General features: G+C 30.7%; 2 protein-coding genes across 7 annotated transcripts; one reads left to right on the top strand and one right to left on the bottom strand.

Moving 5' to 3' along the window:
- Window positions 1–575: 575 nt before the first annotated feature.
- On the top strand, window positions 576–6,905 carry LOC110672684 (PX domain-containing protein EREL1). 4 transcript variants are annotated; one of them, XM_058129618.1, is made up of 10 exons: window positions 576–1,202; window positions 2,281–2,431; window positions 3,127–3,217; window positions 3,378–3,464; window positions 3,850–3,958; window positions 4,124–4,932; window positions 5,227–5,391; window positions 5,586–5,828; window positions 6,073–6,285; window positions 6,601–6,905. In XM_058129618.1, exons 2-10 carry the CDS (start codon window positions 2,322–2,324, stop codon window positions 6,820–6,822), a joined length of 2,049 nt encoding a protein of 682 aa, XP_057985601.1. In that variant the 5' UTR covers window positions 576–1,202; window positions 2,281–2,321; the 3' UTR covers window positions 6,823–6,905. The 4 variants fall into 4 exon arrangements, with proteins under 4 accessions (XP_057985601.1, XP_057985600.1, XP_057985603.1 ...); XM_058129617.1 differs by having other exon boundaries at window positions 577–1,202; window positions 2,281–2,391; window positions 3,119–3,217; XM_058129620.1 differs by lacking the exon at window positions 576–1,202 and having other exon boundaries at window positions 2,281–2,391.
- Window positions 6,906–7,500: 595 nt separating this feature from the next.
- On the bottom strand, window positions 7,501–10,562 carry LOC110672685 (adenine phosphoribosyltransferase 5). 3 transcript variants are annotated; one of them, XM_021835529.2, is made up of 7 exons: window positions 9,942–10,562; window positions 9,703–9,813; window positions 8,723–8,815; window positions 8,343–8,492; window positions 8,184–8,242; window positions 7,898–7,967; window positions 7,501–7,746 (listed from the first exon to the last, which is right to left on the bottom strand). In XM_021835529.2, exons 1-7 carry the CDS (start codon window positions 10,030–10,032, stop codon window positions 7,739–7,741), a joined length of 582 nt encoding a protein of 193 aa, XP_021691221.2. In that variant the 5' UTR covers window positions 10,033–10,562; the 3' UTR covers window positions 7,501–7,738. The 3 variants fall into 3 exon arrangements, 2 of the variants coding, with proteins under 2 accessions (XP_021691221.2, XP_057985604.1); XM_058129621.1 differs by lacking the exons at window positions 7,501–7,746; window positions 7,898–7,967; window positions 8,184–8,242 and having other exon boundaries at window positions 8,346–8,492; window positions 8,670–8,815; XR_002498350.2 differs by lacking the exons at window positions 7,501–7,746; window positions 7,898–7,967; window positions 8,184–8,242 and having other exon boundaries at window positions 8,355–8,492; window positions 8,593–8,815.
- Window positions 10,563–21,507: the final 10,945 nt, after the last annotated feature.

The raw sequence follows: 21,507 nt of genomic DNA on the forward strand, positions 1-21,507 counted from the left end.
AATACGCTCTAAAATATTTTATACACGATGTTTACCAAATTTAAATTAGAGAAAAATTATAATTCAATCTTTTTTAATTTATTTTTAAAATTTAAATAATTTATTTATTCTAATGGCTTATTTGATATATTGTAAAAAATTTGACATATTTACTTACTTTTTTTTTAAGTTAAAAAATCTAATTGAATTCCAAAACACTGATTTATATAATTATTTAGCATAGCTTAAAAAGGCTGAATATACTTTTGCCATTGTATAAAATATATATTGGGCCTTGTGAAAGTCAGGCCGTATGAATTCTCTTCCAGCAGAAGCGTTAAGCCTAAGCTTTCAAGAAGCTCTAAGTTGGGTAAAAGCTCACAGGATACGTCTAGGTGTGACTTGCTATTTGTCGTTAGAGCAGCTGTTTCTTTATCTGGTGTGAATGATAGGTTTGGTTCTCTTCATTCTTGAAGTATGTAATTCGCTTTGATTTAATTTAATAATATTATCATTCATGGTTTTCCAAAAAAAAAATGTATACATATATATATTGGGCCTTGCGAAAATCATAGCTAGGACCGAGGGAACAAGATGAAATATAAGCCCGAATCATCCTGAGAAAGGGCCAAATTAGCCTTCTCCTTGTTCTTGACGTGATTCGTGAAGCTCAAAGCAAATGAAAGAAGAAAGTTGATATTGATTTCTGACTTGATCCTGACGACCCTTGATCTCTCTTTCTCTTTTCCAGAGGACGAAAGACCAGAGACGCAGAATCCAAGCACCAGGTGACACATTAGGCTTCTGGCTCTCTCACCTGCCACGTTTGCCGCCTCCTCTGTCATCGTGCGGCGTCGTTTGCTCCGAAAAGAATGCGATTGTACGGGTTCCACCTGGTCTTTCTTTGTCTCCTAGCTCTGAGCCGATCATCGAAACCCTAGCACTCATTATTCAACGACCTTCTACTTCTAGAGAGTCACTTTTTATTTAAGACTGTCGAATTTAATTTCTGACGCCAGAATTGGAGACGGATAGAGAGGGATCATTTTTGGCTGAGAGTGATCACTTTTCTATATGATCACTCTCAATTTCTTGGGAAGACAGAGAGAATTTTTGAGGGGGAGTAGAAGATGATGCAGAGACGGAGTCCACCCAAGCACAGACATGATGGGACTTCTCCCCTGCCTTTGGGGATGGATTGGAGTCCTCCACCTCGAAAATGGGTAAAAGTTTGATCAAATTCAATTCTCCTTGATTTTGAACTTAAATGGCCTCTCTTGGATTCGTAATTTCATTTCTAACGCATCGCACGCTGCTGATTTATTTCAACTCAATTTTGTTTTTGTTTCATTTCATTTAAAACTTCACAAACTAACCAAATACGGGCTAATTGCTTGATCGGTACCATCAAAATTGAGCTTATTGGTATTTATAAGTTCAGAGGTTTTGGGCTTTTCTAGAACTAGGATAAGCGAGTATAAATCATATGTGGAGAAAGATGTAATGACAATTAATAGGCTACATTTGCCCAATATGTTCGACATGGAAAGTGCCGTTCTTTCCTATAAATTTTAGAAGGTTAATCCTCTTTTGGTGAACTCATGCTGCATTCTTTGTATGTGCAGCTTGCTGCATCTTGTATCACATTGAAAGCACCCTGTGTATCTAGCATGGAGCACTCAACCTCCAAGTATAAAATGTTGAATTACAAATCATTCAATTTGCTTTTGATTTTAGATTTTCTCCTGTTATCTCAGAAACTAAAAGCATACATATTCTGCCATAACATGCTAGTAATTGAAACAGAATGATTTGATGTATTAACATGGCCTGTAATTTGTTTGCCTATATTAAGCCTGTGAGATACTGCCAGAGTTGAGACAGAAGTTGCATTGTCATTTTCCTTCATATGTGTAACATCGGGTTCAACAATAGAGTGATCTTATTACTCTGAGTTTTGACTCTTTTTTGGATGTTAGTTCTGAGTCAAAACTAGATATGACGGCTCAATAGGTAATGTGGAAAATCTTCATAATGATTGTTAGAAACTATTTAAATTATGAAAGCTATGATGTTAAAAAGGCTGCATAGTTTAACAAAAACTTACTTCTAATCTGCCGTCATTTATTTGTCATTTGCAAGCCCTTATGATCCCCTCAATTTTCTAGTTCCAAGGATTTTTGCTTGATTGTGCTATTGCTATTTTGTAATTGCAATATCAACCTTTTAGTAGACTTAATTCTATTTATTCTAATAAAAGCAATTCAGTATATAAAACAATGGAGAAATTTTCTTATGCAGAATGGGCGAGATACCATTTGGCCACATGATCCTAGATCAGGATGGAGTTATTGTGTCACTATACCTTCCTGGGTTGTTCTCTCAAAATCAAGAAATTCAGATCCTGTAGTGGTACTCAAATTGAATCCTCCAGTGTTTATCTGTGCCAAGGGTTAGATGTTGTTATTATACAGTCTCTACAACTTTGACTTGACAAAAATATTGGATTCACTTGCAAGATATAAATGACTGCATATACAGTTTGTGTGTGTGTGTGTGTGTGTGTGTGTGATCTCTATGCAATATGGTGAAAATGGCTAAGAACTTTCTTTGTTTTCTGCTTTATCTTTTCATTCCAGCAGTACAAGAATGACTTGATAAAAAAAAAAGTTGCCTTTTTAACTCATTTTAAAAAGTTTCTTCACAGTTGGATTTGCGAATTTGTTGGCAACTCATAAGCTGCACACTATGATGCTACATAATTTATTAACTGTCGTTACTATTTCTTTTTGCCATTGGCTAGGCTACACAATGGGAATAGCTTTTCCCTTCCTTAAAAACCTTTGCATCCTAGTGCGGCTTTAACTTGAGACCTAAGTTGGAATCTCAACTTGTAACCATTGGAGTATTAGAAGTTTCGGGTCTTGTAGCATCCTTTTTTATTCAATATCATATAAATGTTGCTAGCTTTGCAGTCCCAAATGTACTTGGCAGAATTAAAAAAGATTCTTGATATATTGCTAGTCAATTTCCCAATTCAATGGACATTCACATGTGCATATGTCTATTTATGAGCATGAGTGATTAATGACTTGCACCAGTGTTGCACATCTTCAATGTTAACATTCCTAAGGGGCAGTTTTACAGGGTTCAGGTTGGTGTGCAATCACCGGAAGGGATTACAACTACGCATACAGTGTTGAGAAGATTTAATGATTTTCTGAAGTTTTTTAGTAATGTAAGTACTATGCTTTGCGGTTTGTTACTTTGGCAAGTTAACTTCTTAAGGAAGTTGGAGGCACACTTGAATTACTTAATACTTATTAGGCATTATTAATAGGAAAATTCAAGACATTGATTAAACAATTTTCTTATATCATCAATTGCTTCCTCTGCAGCTTAAAAAATCATTTCCAAAGAAAAATCTTCCACCAGCTCCACCCAAGGGACTACTACGAATGAAAAGCAGGGCACTTTTGGAAGAGGTACGAAATGGACTTCATGGTTGCATGTGCTTTTCTGTCTGGTAGACCTGCAAGTGGCTTCTGCGTTGCATTCTTTAAAATTTTTTTTGGGACATGTGATAAGTTTTATGATTGGGTTGTCAATTCTCTTTTACTGCCATTTTGTTGCTTTCTAGTTGTAGCTATTAGTGCCTCGTTTTACATAGGCAAATTCTCAAACTCGACACTTAATTTTAGAGTTAGTCCTTGTTAGGCTTCTAATATAATGGAATATTTATGAAATTAATGAGAATGATGTGCATTTATATGAAAATAAGTTTATTTAATTTATTTGGGATTTGAATAGAAAGTTTTATTTTCTTTTGCATAGGAGTGACTAATATTGTTAAAAGACTTGGTTTTGCAGAGAAGGTGCTCTTTGGAGGAGTGGATGACAAAGCTGCTATCTGACATTGATTTATCACGTAGCGTGGCAGTGGCATCTTTTCTTGAACTAGAAGCTGCTGTGAGGTCTTGTATGTTTTATTGTATCGCATCAAGTTCACTTTGAAACATAATTTTATATTTAAGTGAAAGTAGACGTCTACTGACTTTTTTTTTTTCCAAAGTTACGCTACATATTTGCCTCTTGGATTTGTCAAATTATTTTTCTTTGATTTATATTTTCTTTACTTTTTCAGCATTCCGGGATGTAGATCAGCATTCATCAGAGGCGAGTTCTGCTGTTGACAGCACAACTACTTCATCTCGGATGCCTCCACATTCAACTTCTTCTGTTATTGTTGGTAGCTCATCAGTTACATCGGATTATGGTAGTGATACTGCTTATGAGACATCGGATCTTGGAACACCAAGGTTAGGAAGGGACGAACATTTTGAAATTGGAATGGAGGATCTAAGATTGGATGAAGATTTGATTAATCCAATAGAAAAGCTTGTGAAGTATGGCATGTCCAACATTGATGAGGGGCTATTTATGGGACAGACTATTCTGGAGCAGCTTGAAGGTTTTCCTAGGCACAAATCGAATGACAGACATGTGAATAATGTCATAGGGAAGGATACATATAATGGAAATGCTTCTAAAGCCTTAATTCTTGCTGGCAATGGGATGGAACTTTTCTCTGAATCGGAGACTGGCGAGGTTTCTGGCCATGCTCGAAAGTTATCTATTGAGAGTGTTGGAAGTGACGGAAGTTCTCTAAGAGGCAGTGAAATATCAAACTCTGGCATACCAAATTCATCTGGTGATGGATCTCTTGATCTTCATGGGGGTGCTGAGGTTTTGAATATGGCAGGAATTCTTGGCAACGCTGAGTTGCAATTGTCACGTGATGCACAAATAATGCTTCCGCTGGATCAACGTCATAAAATGAGCAGAGTTCTAATAACCATGCAGCGGAGATTAGCCACAGCAAAAACAGACATGGAGGACCTTATAGCAAGATTAAATCAAGAAATAGCTGTAAAAGATTACCTTACAACAAAGGTATGTCAATTTAAAACCAAATATGCTTTCCAGATGCCACTTTTTGGGTTACCTTTTAACTTTGAGCCTTTTTTTTTTTTTTTTTGTAGAGAGTGTTCCTATTTCTTGCTTGCTTAAATTATGTGCAACAGATTTCTTGGTTTTGACATGTATGCAAGGTCATATTGAACATCCTGATGTCCAAATGCGGACACATCCATAACTACTTCAATATCTTGTCAAAGGCTCCATTTTTATGTATATATTTGCTTGTGGATGTTATATTAAGGGCCCTAGCCAATTTTTTCTCTTCAGGTCAAGGACTTAGAGGCAGAACTTGAAACTACAAAACAGAAAAATAAAGAAAACCTGCAGCAAGCTATTTTAATTGAGAGGGAAAGGCTTACGCAAATGCAGTGGGATATGGAGGAACTGAGGCGGAAATCATTAGAAATGGAATTGAAATTGAAGTCCAGAGAGGTTATATCACCCATTATTTTTGCTTTTTCTTTCTCTTTCTTTCTTTCTTTCTTTCTTCTTCTACTTCCTTTTTTTTTTTTTTATTGCCTTCAGTAGTTTTCTTTTCAAAGTTCTACATGTGATATCAATTTGTTGGAGGGAATGTTGTTTTTTCTTTTACAATATATTGAATTTATACTGTGTAATTATTACAGGATGAAAATTCAAGTGCAGGATTAAAAATGGGGTCCACTGATCAGGAGAAAGATACAGCATTGCAGGAGTTGGATGCTACTAGAAAGGAGCTTGAGAATTTGTCAAAACAGTATGAGGAGCTAGAAGCAAAATCAAAAGCAGATATAAAATATCTGGCAAAAGAGTTCAAATCCCTCAAAAGCTCCCAGGCAGAACTGAAGGAGAAACTTAGTCAATCATTGAAAGAGAAATATGAAGTTGAGGTACTTTATGGCGTCACTATCATGAACTACATCACTTAATTTAAAGATATTGTCAAGATAGCAAAATATTGTTTACTGCTATCAGTCACAGCTCTATAAATTGTGTTATTTTTCTTTATTCAAATCATTTAACAAATTTTAGTTAATTTTGAACTTCCTACATCATTGGTTCAGCATTATGATTTGGCTTAAGTAGCAGAAGTGTTGATTTTCTGATAATTCTATGATATGGTTTATTTTTCAGAAACTTCTTCAAGAGGAAAGAGAAATGAGTATGCATGAGAATAATGCTCGAAAAAAGTTGCTACATTATTGCTGGACTCTTTGTAACCAGCTTAAAGAGTGCAACCTCTATTTGTCTAACAAGGAGGATAAATTTATTGTGGATTCCTCACAGGCAGATGCTTTAGATTTGTTGTCTACGTCTGATGATCAAATTGGCCATCTACTTGCAGAGGTATTTATAAATCTTTTTCCACTTTGCTGTTCATCATTAAACAATTCTGTCTGTTGTTAGGGTTTTAATCGAAAATATGGCATTTTGTGTGCTCGACAAAGCATGGATGTACATCGTAGTTATCTTGGCTCGTTATGTAACGCAGTTATCTTGATTTGATATCTTCCGTCAGGAATTATTGATGTTGTATTTTGCTTGTTAGGGAAGTACATCGTAAATATCAAATATAAAAATTACGTTTTATTTCTTTCCTATGCCTTTAACATTGTGAATACTCTCTTCTTGATACACATATATGTTCTGTTTTTAAATTAGGCACAAGCATTGTTTGAAGATGGTAAAATTTCTACATCTGAGGATGATGGTATGGAGGCAACAGATCCAGAGTTAAGAAAGATGCTAGCAGATATATTAACTGAGAATGCTAAACTATGGAAACATGTGAATTATGTCATGCGTGTTGCTCTTCGTACCGGCAACACTTCTGGGAATAGAGATGAGCCTCCTTCAACAAAAATTGATAATGTAGAAATATGAGTGAGTTAAATATTGTATTCTTTACCCCCATAAAATTTTTTACAGTTTGATCGTTACTGGTAATCAATCGCCTGCTTTGAATAGCTGATCTCACCTAAACAACTGTTAAAAGTGTTGTAGTTTTGTGGTTCCACGCCAAGAAACCACCTTTTCCATATTGTATTCTCACTAGTGACTATAATAGAGAAGAGGGGCAAATGAAAATAAGCATTTTGTAATTGGTTTTTCTTCTTATTGGGTCATTGGATGCTTCTTGTGTGTTTAATGTTAGATGGGTTCCCAGAAGAGCTGAAGTACATGGAAACATTATTTAATGATGTCATGTTAGATTGGAAGCATATTCGCGTTTGCATAGAGCCTGTCTGTCTGCCATCCGCCATTACCAGATGTCTGAACTCTGTAATAGCACACTACTGTTCGATGCCAATAAATGGCAAATTTGGACAGGAAGATTACACAGTTACTTGGAAATTCCCTCAGATACCACAAGTGACAAATTATGGATCCACTCATTTTTGTTTTACTGAATAATTAATTAGTGGTTATTCATGAATAATTAATTATGGATCAAGCTTAAATCTTAGCCAGTGTCTGTTTCAGAATAAAAATCGAATTAATTCAATAAGAGGAGGAAGAATGTGAACCTCACACTAAGGGAAGGTGCGAAGGCTAAAGACCTAAGACAACTTAGAAATTGGAATTAGTTTTTTTTTTTTGTTTTTTAAGGTACAAAGTCAAAAACAGCTTCCAGCTTTAGGAGAAAAGAACCTTTCAACATCACGTGATAAGCAACAACGGCCCAAATCTTGACATATCTCATTTTTGGAAAAGACAAGGACAACATACGATAGTTGCACATCACGACCCATGCTCAAGCATCATCTCTTTCTGCAAGTCAGCCCAAGCATATTCACACTCACATGCCTGCAATCAAGTCAAATTAAATTGTTTAAAATCATAACGGAGAAGGTGATCCTTTCAGAGCTCAGAACCAATTAGTATGATCGTCATGCGTGCAATCTGACTTCTAACTACACCATCACAAAATCATAACAAGGAGAAGAAGCCATCATACCTTGACAACAATCTATGTCGCGTGGCTCCACAAGAATATAAAGTGGCTTTCCCCTGAGCCTACACTGCCCCTGAAAGACAACATTGTCAGAGAAAAAATCATACATAAGGTTAAAAATACTTAGTTTGCAGAGGACATAAAAAAATACGAGTCATTATTACATATCAGACAGTAGCTAATTCTCTGTTATAATCATTTCTCAGTGAAGGTTTCTTCATATAAAACACAAGTACAAGGAAAGATAAGAGAGATATTATAACAGTAATGGTACTGCTTAAATCATTACCTTGACCTCAGGCAACCCGATAACACAAGCACATTCAACTACTTCAGCTCCCATGCGTTCTAACCAAAACATTAAAATATGACACACGGTATTGGTGAGAATAAGCCAAACAGCTGACAGTGACTAAAGGCAACGGGGTCAAGTCGAGGACAAGTTTACCCAGGAGTCTTATTGCAGCTGACAGGGTCCCGCCTGTAGCTATCAAATCATCAATTACCAAGGCACGTTCCCCGGGCTGAACAGCACCAACGTGCATTTCTAGACAGTCGGTTCCATATTCCAGCACGTACTGTTCAGAGATCACTGAAGCTGGGTACCAAGAACTTTGAATACTCAGGTACAAGATACTCCCAGGGCAAAAAATTCGAAGTACGAGGACATATGATAAATAACATAGAAATTTACCAACCAATACTAACTAAACTATATTGGTTCTCAAGGCACTCCAATTTCAAAACCAAGTCACCAAAAATCGATTGTCCATACCCAGTTAATCAGCAGACATGTAGATCACAGCTCTAAATTCTACATCCAAGTACCTGGCAGCTTTCCTGGTTTTCTTAAAGGAACAAACTTTGCACCAATGGCTAAGGCAATTGATGGGCCAAACATGAACCCTCTTGCTTCAACTCCTACATATTAAAAAAAACTTGCTAGAATTGGTAAGTAGTAAAACAAATCTAAAAGAATATCATTATCAAAAATTTAGATGATAGATCATCATCACACCATCTTCAGTTAACCATGAGATCCAAACAGGGAAATTAGAACCCTTATACGTTAATTGTTAAGCACCCTCCGATAGATCTACCAATACCCTTGTGAAACTGGCATTCATGTGGCAGCTGATCAGTTTTGCTCACAACTGATATGAACAATACAGAAATATCGGAACACTACTGGAATTGAAGGTTACACTCAGTTTTTAGCAGGCAGCAGACTAAACAATAGGTAGTTGGGGTAATTATCCTTTGAAAGCAATAAAAAAATGCTTGAATGTGGATAGTAGGAATAAAGTCAACATATAAAATGAGCAAAAATATGAAATCTAAGAATGTAGTCAAATGAACCAAATAAATAATCCGTTGTTCATTGAGAACTATACTAATTCAGTGCTTTACAAAACAATAACAGAGAGAGGATATGGTAGAATGAAGAGGTGAAGATAAAATAGCACTGGGTCTGTGTTTATAGAAACAGGTATAAATTTGTCCTGCTGGCACAGGGAATTCAGAATACTGTTGAAAGAAACAGGTATAAATTTGTCAAGGAATTACCACAAATGCATCATCTTTCCATATGTGGACAATATATCATGAAAGAGCAAAAGCTAAAATTAGCCAAACTCTGCAATTTTGACCAAAATTATTTTTTAAAAATATATAAAATTCAAAACCGAAAAAAGAATGTAGTTAATGATAACAGACTTCCTATATTCGGGTAGTTCACCAATTACCGGTAAATGTAATTAAGGGAGAAAAAAATAGAGACGGAGAGGGAAGAAGCTTTAATATAATACCAGCAACAACAGAAATGCCCATATCTCTGTAGCGATCAACAAATATGTCTACGGTGTCCTTAAAAACCTTGTGATCCAGAAACAAAGGTGTTATGTCTTGAAACATTATCCCTGTCAAGAAACAACTCTCAGCTAATATATTCGACGAAAATCCACATAAGGAAAAGAGACTACTGAGAACTAACAAAGCCTCTTTTTTTTCCTCAATACATACAAGAAAAAGTTGTAAAAAAGAAAACCTGGCTTGGGAAAGCCAGGCACCACCCGAATAGCTTCGGAGATGCCTTGTAGCCTGGGGTCTCCCTTGAGTCCATTCTCTGCGGCAAACATTTCCCTTTTTTTCCCTGACTTGAATCAAAGGCCTTAACCTTCTGTCTTCTGAAAAGAAAACAAAGCAAAGCAAAGCAAGAAGCTTTCTTGGGTTTGGCTTGGCAAGCTTCTGTGTGTCTCAGTTTGCTGAAATGGGACTTGGAGAATTTTGTAATTTCTGAACTAAACAGCACTGCTGAAGAAGAAATCTCGCAGTTCTCTATGCAATCTAAAGAGAGGATGAGCGCATTAAATAACACAATTTTGTCTATTTATGTTTGGCAAATACAATGCACTGTTCCTTTGAACCTTTGGTTCCAGCCACGCGATTTAAAACCACGTGCATTGCATCTTCTTTGCCTAATTGCTTAGGCGTGATAAATCAGATCGTTGTCGGATGAAAATCGGAGCATTAGCGGACAAAAAATGTCAACGAGGGACAGCACGCGCAACACATTGTGAGTGGAAGAGGGAGACAGATCCTGCAGAGCAAGATCTAGGTTGTCGATACGTATACTGTTGGGTGTATCTTTAGCTTCTATAACCTACGATTTCCCCAATCTTCCCATCCTCCTTTCCATTCCATTCTCTCCTTTTATTTTATGTTTTTTTAACAGAGAAAGTGAAATAGTGAAAATCAAAATATAAATAATTTATAAATAAATAATATATTTTTTAAAAATATATAATAAAATATATTTATTAAAAAAATAATTAATTATAATACATTAAATTTAAAAAATAATTTTATAAATAATATACTTTTAATTACTTAATAAGCTAAATTAGGGTATTTTATTCAATTTTTTGCTTACCTCTTTTATCATTCTCCCTCTTGTACTGTAAAAATAAATTTATTTTATTTTCATATAAATTAAAAAATATAATTAAAACAATAAATTTTATTTTGTTATTTTAATATACTTTAAATTCATATTTTTTTAATTAAATAACTCATTATTAAAAATTTTAAATTAATAGATTTTTTTAATACATATTAAATAAGAATTATCACTCCATCAGTCCTAAAAAATATATTTGCATTTATTTTCATATGAATTAAAAAATATATAGTTAATATAGTTAAATTAATAAATTTTATCTAATATTTTCTTAATATAATCACTTATATTATTTCATTTAAAATTAAATAACTCACATTAGTAAATTATTATTAGAACTAATGAATTTTATTCTTTTAATGTATATTAAATAAAAGCATATTAAAAAGTTGATAAATAAATTATTTTCTTTAAAATAATGGTTATAATTTGAAATAATCATCCTGCTACATCTCTAACACTTTTCTATACTTATAGGTCCCTTATAACAGAGATGATGAAAGCGGGACTATATTAGTGAAATAATAGTCTTATGTTTCATCAATATATATGTAGCTCATGGCCTCTTGTTTTTTTTTTAAATATTAATAAAAACTTAAAAATAACAATGATAATAAATTGATGAAATTTAAATACTATTATGCTAAAAAATTATAGAAGTGATAATAATAATAATAATAATTATTATTATTATATAAAATGTGAGTATTTACTTAGAATATTTTAAAATAAAAAAATATCAAAAATAAAGATATAAAAAGGAAATAAAAAAAAATGGGGGATGGGAAATAACGAGGGCAAAAAGAAAAAGCCTTTAAAATTTTTATATATTATTTTGTATTTTGATCGATTAGTAATAAAAAAAGATTAATATTGATTGTTGTTTGATAATAATTATATGATTAATTAAATTTTAACCTCTTAATATTTAATCTTGCATCTCTCTCCGATTATAAGTAATATATTTTTTATTTATTATTTGTTTATTTATTTTAAATTTAATTATTTATTAAATAAAAACAATATTATTCAATTTTTTTAAATCAATCGTATTTTTTAAAATTTAATTATAAATAATTTTATTAAATAATTATTCACTTATTTTTAAATTAATTTATAAATAAATTATATAAATAAATAAAAAATAGATCTATTTTTATAAGAGGAAGAAGTAAAACTGCTGATGCAGCCGTAAAAGTGACATGGGATGGAGGTCTAGGCAGACGAGGATGACAGCTTGAGCTTTAACCCTTTTGAGAAGAACGAGGTGAGGTTATTTTCGTCATTTGAAGGAAATTGACGGCTATTGATTGGCAGAGAATCTTGTCGCAGCAGATTTTTTAGATTTGTATGCTCTCTCCGTGACGTGGCGTTTCATAAACTTATCAAATTCCACCACACTTTCATTCTTTCGTCTACGCCTCTCCTATTCATCCTGCGGTTCCTATTGTCACACGTCGGCTAGAGAGATATCTAACTGTATTTTCTCTGCTTACCAAATATTATTATTTTATTCATGTCGACCACCAATTAGAAATAGATGACGTCATCATATAAAGTAAACATTCATGCATTATATAAATTTTAGGGAAGGTAAATTTGCATTCAAAAAAATTTTATTTATTATTATATTAAAATTTATGTAAAAACAAAGTAAAAGATAATTAAATTAAATTAAATTAAAAAATTTATTATAATTTAAGTAATTTATTTTTTTAATGATTATATAAAAATCTTAACATTTTGTTCGGAAAATTTTTTAGATGGAAAAAAAAGTAAAGAGTAAAAAATAAAGATTATTATTTTTTTTGTTTTTATTTAGATAAAAAGGGAGAAAATAAATAGAAAAAAAAAGTATAATAAATTTATAATTTTATCTCATATATTTAAAAAATAAAAATAAAAAATAATATTATAATTTTAATATATAATTTTATATTTTTATTATTTTCTCATTAAAGAGAAAATAATTAAAAAAATTATTTTTTTCTTATTTTCAAAAAAAATATTAATTTTAATTTATTTATTTACTCATTTTTTTCATATCCAAATAGAGTGTAAATTAGGGAAAAAAACAAAATGAGGTAGTAACATATTTAAGAAAAAAAGATATAATGCCAAACCAAACCGGCCATTCGATACGTGGGGAAAATTATGAACTAGAGTTAGAAACTCGCTTTGTGATAAGGTCGAGCCGCTCTATTGAATCGTGGCCCCACGAAATAAAATCTGTGAGTCACGCGCACGCGAGCGTACTATTGAAAACGATAATAACGTGATCATTAAAGCCACATCTCACATCGCTTAGATTACAAAATCCCAAGTCTTCTATCCTTCTTTTTTTTTTTTTTTTTCTCTTCCTACCAAAATGGACGGTCGTGATCAGCCACCCACAACCAAAGTTAAGAGATCAACCGTTGATATTGTTATTTACAGAAGATCATGCGAGATCTTTTCCTTTTTTTTATTCCCAGCGCAAAGTCAATGGCCTTGAAGAGTTGCTATCACGTGTGCCACGCCCTATCATTCTCGTGCTACGTGTCGACGGACGACAAGTTGTATTGCTGTGCATGAAAAATGGGGAAATTTTTTGAGGCAATTTACGGGAGCATTTTTGGAAATTTATTTAATGTTACTGGTTAGACCGCTATGGTCCGGTTTATAATTGGCATTGAATCAAAGTTAAACCGGCTTAATTTAATATTAAAATTATTAAAAAAATAATTAATTTTGATACACATGAAAACATATTATCACTATTAATATATATTATTAAACAATGAGAAATGTCGTATTAGAATGAATAAGGACCTTAATAATGAATTCCCTTTAATCATACAATAATTCTCAAACCTAATTATTAAAAAAATTATAATTATGACATATATAGAGAGAGAAAGACTTACGAAATTAAGCCACTTCATTTAACAAAAATGCTTAAAAAATTGTCATGTGATATTTTTTAAAAAAATAATTATGAATTAAATTATATTAAATTTAAAATTAAATATTATTTATCTTTGTTTAAAAAATATATACATCTAACATTTTATTTTAAAAAATTTCTTCATAATTTATTACAGTGAAAATGATAATTATTTAAATAATTATAATAAAAATAAAAAGCTATTTCTTATATGTGCTTAATATAATTGTTAATTTACTGTTTACAAAAATAAGATTAATTTCATGAGCCTTATAAATTTTATAATCAAGATTTTAAAATTGATCAAATTTCAAAATGAAGAGAAAAAACCTTGCATAATATTTTGCATAATATCTTTAAGCTTTTTTTTTCTTTAAGAAGAATCTTTGAGTTGAGCATATTCATAAATATATCTTTTAAATCATATATGGCATTAAACATATTTATATTGTAAGAGAAAAAATTAATAATTATTTAAAAAATAATTTGATTTGAATTGATATATAATTAATTAAAATGTAATATAAATTTATTATATTTGATAAAATATTATTACTATAAAATAATAAATAATTCAACGCAAAACGATTAATTTAATTTAATTTGAAAGAAATTAGTTGCTTGCAAAAACAGGGGATCAATACCATCAACCCTTGGAAAATGTGGCTGAGATCAAAATAAAAATATTTTTAGAATTGGACCCAAGCGGAAAAAAGCAATTAAAAAAAAAAAAGTGGAGAAGGGCAGGGGGAAAAAGGTAATTAATTAATATACTTTAGGTTTTTTTTTTCCTAATTAAAATGGATTGGGCGAGGTAGGAGAGAGCATTCGATTGGTTCGATTTCGAATCGAATCGAACTAAATATAAAAAATTAAATAATTAAATAATTTAAAAATATAAATCGAACCGAATTGAATACCTAAAGAGAACCGAACAGAATCAAACTGAAAAATATTAGTTTGATTCGATTATGTTGTATTAAATTGAAAATATTAAGATTTTTTTTTTCAGGATGTATTATACATCTTAGGTCGGGCTATACATCTTGAGCCTTTGAGATTTATGCATCTTAAATTAAAAAATTATTTAAATCATTTTACTATTTAATTTAATCAATTTTATTAAATTTAATTAATAAAAAATTAAATCAAAATAAAAATAGAATATATTTAAAATTTTAAATTAAATTAAATTAATAAAATTAAAAAATTAAATTAATTAAATTAAAATAATTTAATTCAATTCAATTACACTGAAAATTGAACGGCCCATAGGGTGGGGACCTCGTACCGTGAAGTGTTTAAACGAGAGTTTTCTGTAGGTGGTCACATGTTACACAAAAGCTAAATTAAGCTAAGGTCTTTTTTCTGCGCTTTACAGCTTATGATCATAAGCACTTTTAGCTTGTTAGTCTCAATAATTATTTGGCTTTATATTATTTTAATAGACTCATCATGATTATATTGTATTTGGACTAAAAAAATTTTTAAAAAAATGAGAGAAAAGTAATTTAATTTTTTATTAATTTATGTTTAGTTTAAAAAAAAAAGAAAATATTAAAAGAAAAATTATTAAAGGCCATCAGAGTACAAAAAAGAAACTAGCATATGTGGGGTTGCAACAAGCCAATTAGTAGCTAGAATTCATTTCCATGATAACAAACATATAACTCTTGAGTAAACATATTTTATAGCTAGAAGAGTTGTCGCAGCTTCACCTGCTAAAAGAGATGAAGCTCGAAATCAGATAGGGCTTGTTTTTTTATTGTTATTTTTTTAAATATATTAATTAAAAAATATTAAAAATTAATTAAAATTTAAATTTAATTAATTTTAATTATTAAAATATTAAAATAATAAAATATTTTTTTAAATTACTTTTGTCAAGAATATTTAAAATAATATTTTTATTAAAAAAAATAATATTAGATTTTAAAATTTAATGTCAAATATGACTAATTATTCAATAAAAAAACAAAATTTTATTATTTATTTATTTATTTTAAAATTAATTTGTTATTAAATAAAAAATGATATTATTCAAATTTTTTTAAATCAATCTTATTCTTTAAAATTTAATTATAAATAATTTTATTAAATAAATATTCACTTATTTTTAAATTAATTTATAAATAAATTATATAAATAAAAAAATAGATCTATTTTTGTGAGAGGAAGAAGTAAAACTGCTGATGCAGCCGTAAAAGTGACATGGAATGGAGGTCTAGGCAGACACCTGGATGACAGCTTGAGCTTTAACCTTTTGAGAAGAAGGAGGTGAGGTTATTTTCGTCATTTGAAGGAAATTGACGGCTATTGATTGTCAGAGAATCTTGTCGCAGCAGATTTTTTAGATTTGGAGGCTCTCTTCGTGACGTGGCGTTTCATAAACTTATCACTTTCAAATTCCACCACACTTTCATTCTTTCGTCTACGCCTCTTCTATTCATCCTGCGGTTCCTATTGTCACACGTCGGCTACAGAGATATCTAACTGTGTTTTCTCTGCTGACCAAATATTATTATTTTATTCATGTCGACCATCAATTAGAAATAGATGACGTCATCATATAAAGTAAACATTCATGCATTATATAAATTTTAATGAAGGTAAATTTACATTCAAAAAAATTTAATTTATTATTATATTAAAATTTATGTAAAAACAGATAAATTATATGCTTTAAACTTAATTGCATTTGAGGGAGAAATTCAATTTGACTTATTTTTATTTTTTTATTTCATTTAATTTAAAATTTTTAATTTAATTTTAATTAGTCTAAAAATAAGAAAATAAAAATATTAAACTTCTTAATTTATAGTTTAAATTAAAAATTAAAAAAATTATTTTAAAATGGAAAAATTAACTTTCTTAATTTTTTATTTAAATCAAAAAAATAAAAAATTTAGTTTATAAATTTTAATTTTTAGATTAAATTGAAATTTTTTTTCTAAAATAGACAAAAAGTTAAAAAATAAGTTAAATTAAACTTTTCTAATAAATACATAGACTAAATTAAACGCTTTACCATAAATTATATGCATGATTGAAATAATAAAAATATAAGATTTAATGTAAATATTCAATTTAAAAGTTATTAGACTTATTTTTACATAAAATTTAGCTTACAATAATTTTATTTTAAAATTTTATTTTTTTAAAAAAAATATTAAGTGAAATCAATCAAAATTGAATTCATTAACAATATATTAGAATTAGCTAATTTGATTTCTAATTGGAATTTATTTTTTTTAAAAAAAATTAGTTATGTTAGTGTCAATTTTATATAAATATTCAAAGGCTATAAATTTTTTGATATTATTTCCTTTTATGTCATTTTAGGTATTTTTCTTTTTATTCTCAATTCTTTCACTACTACTGTATTATATTTTTGTGTTGAAATATTTTTCATGTTAATTAAATTAATGCAAATTGAATTGTTAAATAAATCTTAAATTTAAAATATATTTTAAAATTTTATATAAATTAAAATGAATCTAAAATATTAACATGGATTAATTAATTTTTTCAATTTTATTTTTATTTTATTGAGTGTATTAATTATTTGTATATTTTTATAAATTTTCTTATCACTTTGTTTATTACATGAGTAAATGATAATTTAATTAAATTAAATTAAAAAATTTACTATAATTTAAGTAATTTATTTTTTTAATGATTATATAAAAATCTTAACATGTTTGAGAAATTTTTTAGGGAAAAAAAATAAAGAGTGAAAAATAAAGAATATTTTTCTTTTATTATTTTTTTTGCTCTTATTTAGATAGAAAATGAAGAAAATAAATAGAGAAAAAAAGTATAATAAATTTATAATTTTATCCCATGTATTTTTTATAAAAAAATAATATTATAATTTTATTCCATGTATTTTTTATAAAAAAAATAATATTATAATTTTAATGTATAATTTTATATTTTTATTATTTTATATTTTTATTATTTTTTATTCAAATTAAAAAGAAAATAATAAAAAAAATTTCCCTTATTTTTTATTTTAAAAAAATTATTAATTTTAGTTAATTAATTTATTATTATTTTTATATCCAAACAGAGAAAAAAACAAAATGAGGTAGTAACATATTTAAGAAAAAATGATATAATGCCAAACGGACCATTCGATACATAAGGAAAATTATAAACAAGAGTTAGAAACGCGCTTTTTGAGAAGGTCGAGCCGCTCTTTTGAATCGTGGCCCCACAAAATAAAATCTATGCACAGAATTACTGTTCACGCGCATGCGAGCGTACTATTAAAAACAATAATAACGTGATCATTAAACCCACATCTCACATCACGTGGATTACAAAATCCCAGTACTCTACCCCTCCTTTTTTTTTTGACCAAAATGGACGGTCGTGATCTGCCACCCATAACCAAAGTTAAGAGATCAACCGTTGATATTGTTCCTTACCGAAGATCATGCGAGATCTTTGCCTTTTTTTTATTTACAACCAAAGTCAAAGGCCTTGAAGAGTTGCTATCACGTGTGCCACGCCCTATCATTCTCGTGCTACGTGTCGACGGACGACAAGCTGTATTGCTGTGCATGAAAAAATGGGAAATTTTTTGAGGGAATTTACGGGAGCATTTTCGGAAATTTATTTAATGTTACTGGTTAGACCGCTGTGGTCCGGTTAAAAATTTAAATTGAATCAAAGTTAAACCGGCTTAATTTAATATTAAAATTAAATTAAAATCATTAAAAGAATAATTAATTTTGATACACATGAAAACATATTATTACTATTAATATATTTCATTAAACAATGAGAAATGTCGTATTAGAATGAATAAGGACCTTAATAATGAATTCCCTTTAATCATATAATAATTCTCAAACCTAATTATTAAAAAAATTATAATTATGACATATATAGAGAGAGAAAGACTTACGAAATTAAGCCACTTCATTTAACAAAAATGCTTAAAAAATTGTCATGTGATATTTTTTAAAAAAATAATTATGAATTAAATTATATTAAATTTAAAATTAAATATTATTTATCTTTGTTTAAAAAATATATACATCTAACATTTAAATTTGAAAATTTTCTTCATAATTTATTACAGTGAAAATAATAATTATTTAAATAATTATAATAAAAATAAAAAGCTATTTCTTATATGTGCTTAATATAATTGTTAATTTACTGTTTACAAAAATAAGATTAATTTCATGAGCCTTATAAATTTTATAATCAAGATTTGAAAATTGATCAATTTTCAAAATGAAGAGAAAAAACCTTGCATAATATTTAGCATTATATCTTTAAGCTTTTTTTTTAAAGAAGAATCTTTGAGTTGAGCATATTCATAAATACATCTTTTAAATCATATATGGTATTTGTAACACCCCTGATTTTTTATATATTATTATTGAGCTTCGTGTAGGTATCCTCAATTAGCGGAAATTCGACAGTTGTCCGGAATTTCCTACTGCATGCACTACACTGGAAAAGTCTCCGAATTGGATCGAGGTTTTGGCTACCCCACCATTGTCGTGCATCCCGAGCGCTGCCTCAAGTCGGAATCGGCAAAGGTAAACCCGAACCTTGCTTTTTTATAATTTTCTAGTGATTAAATAGGATTAAAAATCCATAAAATATTCGTGGTAGCTTAGAAAATTACGATTCTTTTTGCAATAGCTTAGTAATATTTCTAAGGACCGCGGGGCAAAATTTTATAATTTTTAGAGCTTATTTGAGCAGTTTTTGCAAAAATGATCAATTATAAGGACTAAATTGAAATTTTACATATTGTGATGAATGATTGATTTGATGGGCCCAGGAGGGGCTGTGTGATGTGATTGAGTTGTGGATATATGGATTGTGGATATAGAAGTGTGTTTTGAGCCCTTTTGCAGGTTGGGTAGGTCTAGGTATAGGAAGACTCACGATTTTCGCACGACTTAGGACGTATTGGGTCTTTTCTTGATTTGTATTGAGTCATTTGTATTAAATAATTGTAATATAATTGTCGTGAGCCGACAGCCTTCTTCCTCCGCCACCACCACGGTGATTGTCAAGTCCGTGAGTAAAATATTAATTTTAATTGTAATTTCGATATTATTATATGTTCAAGCATGCCCATGCATCACTTATATGCAAATATTTATGTAGTTAAACTCTAGGCACGATTTATGTTGCATTCATAATCATTAGCGTGCCATGGATGTTGTTGTGGTAATTTGGAGCAAGCAGTGCGTGCGTTGGCGTGCGTGTGATGTGGTGTGGACTATGGATAGGACGGGTAGACACGCTTGAGATCTTCAGGGACCCGGTCCTTCGGGTAGACACGGCTTGAGTTCTTCACGGGACCCCGATTTGGTTATTAAGTGGAAGTCCGAGCCGAGTTCTTCACTGCACTGTGTTGGATTTAAGAGAGTCAGATAGGGGATCAGCTCCCATATATTATGATTGATGTTACAGGGTGCGTGAGTGCTTCAAATTACCTTTTTGTTGTTATGATGTGAAAATATGGTTGCTGTTGCATTTCACTCCACAGGTTGCATTAGTTCTAGATAGTTATAGAAATTATGGTTAAAATTGATATTTTACTCTCTGAGTCGAACGCTCACTCCTGTTCAATATTTTTTCTCAGGCTACAGGAGGATTTTATTGTGGTTAACCTGCTTTTCTCCTTCGCAGGTTGTTTATCAATAGTTTTGTAATTTTATTTACTCCTAGAATTTTCGCATGTGTTAGAAATATTTAGATGATTCGGGTCTGTAATATAAATTGTCATGTGGACCTGTAAAATTATATGCATGTTTGATGGATTGGATGAGGGAGCTGAGCTCCCATTTATTTTTATGCCGATATGAGTATGTGGAGGGTGAGCTGAGCTCCCCAATTAATGATATATTTTGTTTACAGGTCGGTGAGTCAAAAACTCCCCGTTGAAAGGTTCACTTTATGGCCGGACTCTGTCCGGTTGGTTTCTTGAAATTGGGCCCAAATGGGCCTTAGAGTTGGGTTAATGAACAGTTAGGCTTACTACGGGCCTCGGGGGCTTTAGGCTGGCCCAGGTCCTAGTGCCGGTCCGACCCATAGGTTGGGTCGTGACAAATGTGGTATCAGAGCTTAGGCTCCAGATTCATAGGGAAAAATTATCTAAGTGTTGGGAAGAGTCTACTAGGAGTCACATGCGGAGTATAGGATTCTGTTTCGTCTTTTCCTGTAATTCTTTGTTTCTAGATTCTATGTTATACCTCGGGAAATATAAGATTACCTTAGTTAGTGTCTTGATTTTCGTGGAGTACATAGAAACATGAAATAGATTTAGCAAACTTATTGAGGTCTACGTTGGAAACACGTACTCCAATAAATACTATATTTTCGTCAGTATGGGTTTAAATGGTGTGCCCATTTCGTGCAAGGCACGAGTACATAAAAGTGAGTCTTGAAAGTACAGTTGCCCTAGATAAGGATGAGGATACCATTGCTGGCAGTCATCAGTGGATGACCCAGACAGAATAAGTTTATGATAATAGAAGATTCAAGAGAGATAAGAGATTAAGAGACCTAGTTTGCCAGGACGTATCGTAGTAATTATACAATAATCTCGATGTCTGTTCTGTAAGCTGCAGATTACAGTACCAACATGAGATTATTGTGTAGAGCTGCGTACTTCCCTGTAGTGCTTATGATGAGGATGTTGCAGGCAGTCTCTGTTTTGGTATAGTAATGCCAGAACAGAGTTCTATA

This window comes from Hevea brasiliensis, chromosome 11 (assembly GCF_030052815.1).
Source record: "Hevea brasiliensis isolate MT/VB/25A 57/8 chromosome 11, ASM3005281v1, whole genome shotgun sequence".
Classification (NCBI taxonomy): domain Eukaryota; kingdom Viridiplantae; phylum Streptophyta; class Magnoliopsida; order Malpighiales; family Euphorbiaceae; genus Hevea; species Hevea brasiliensis.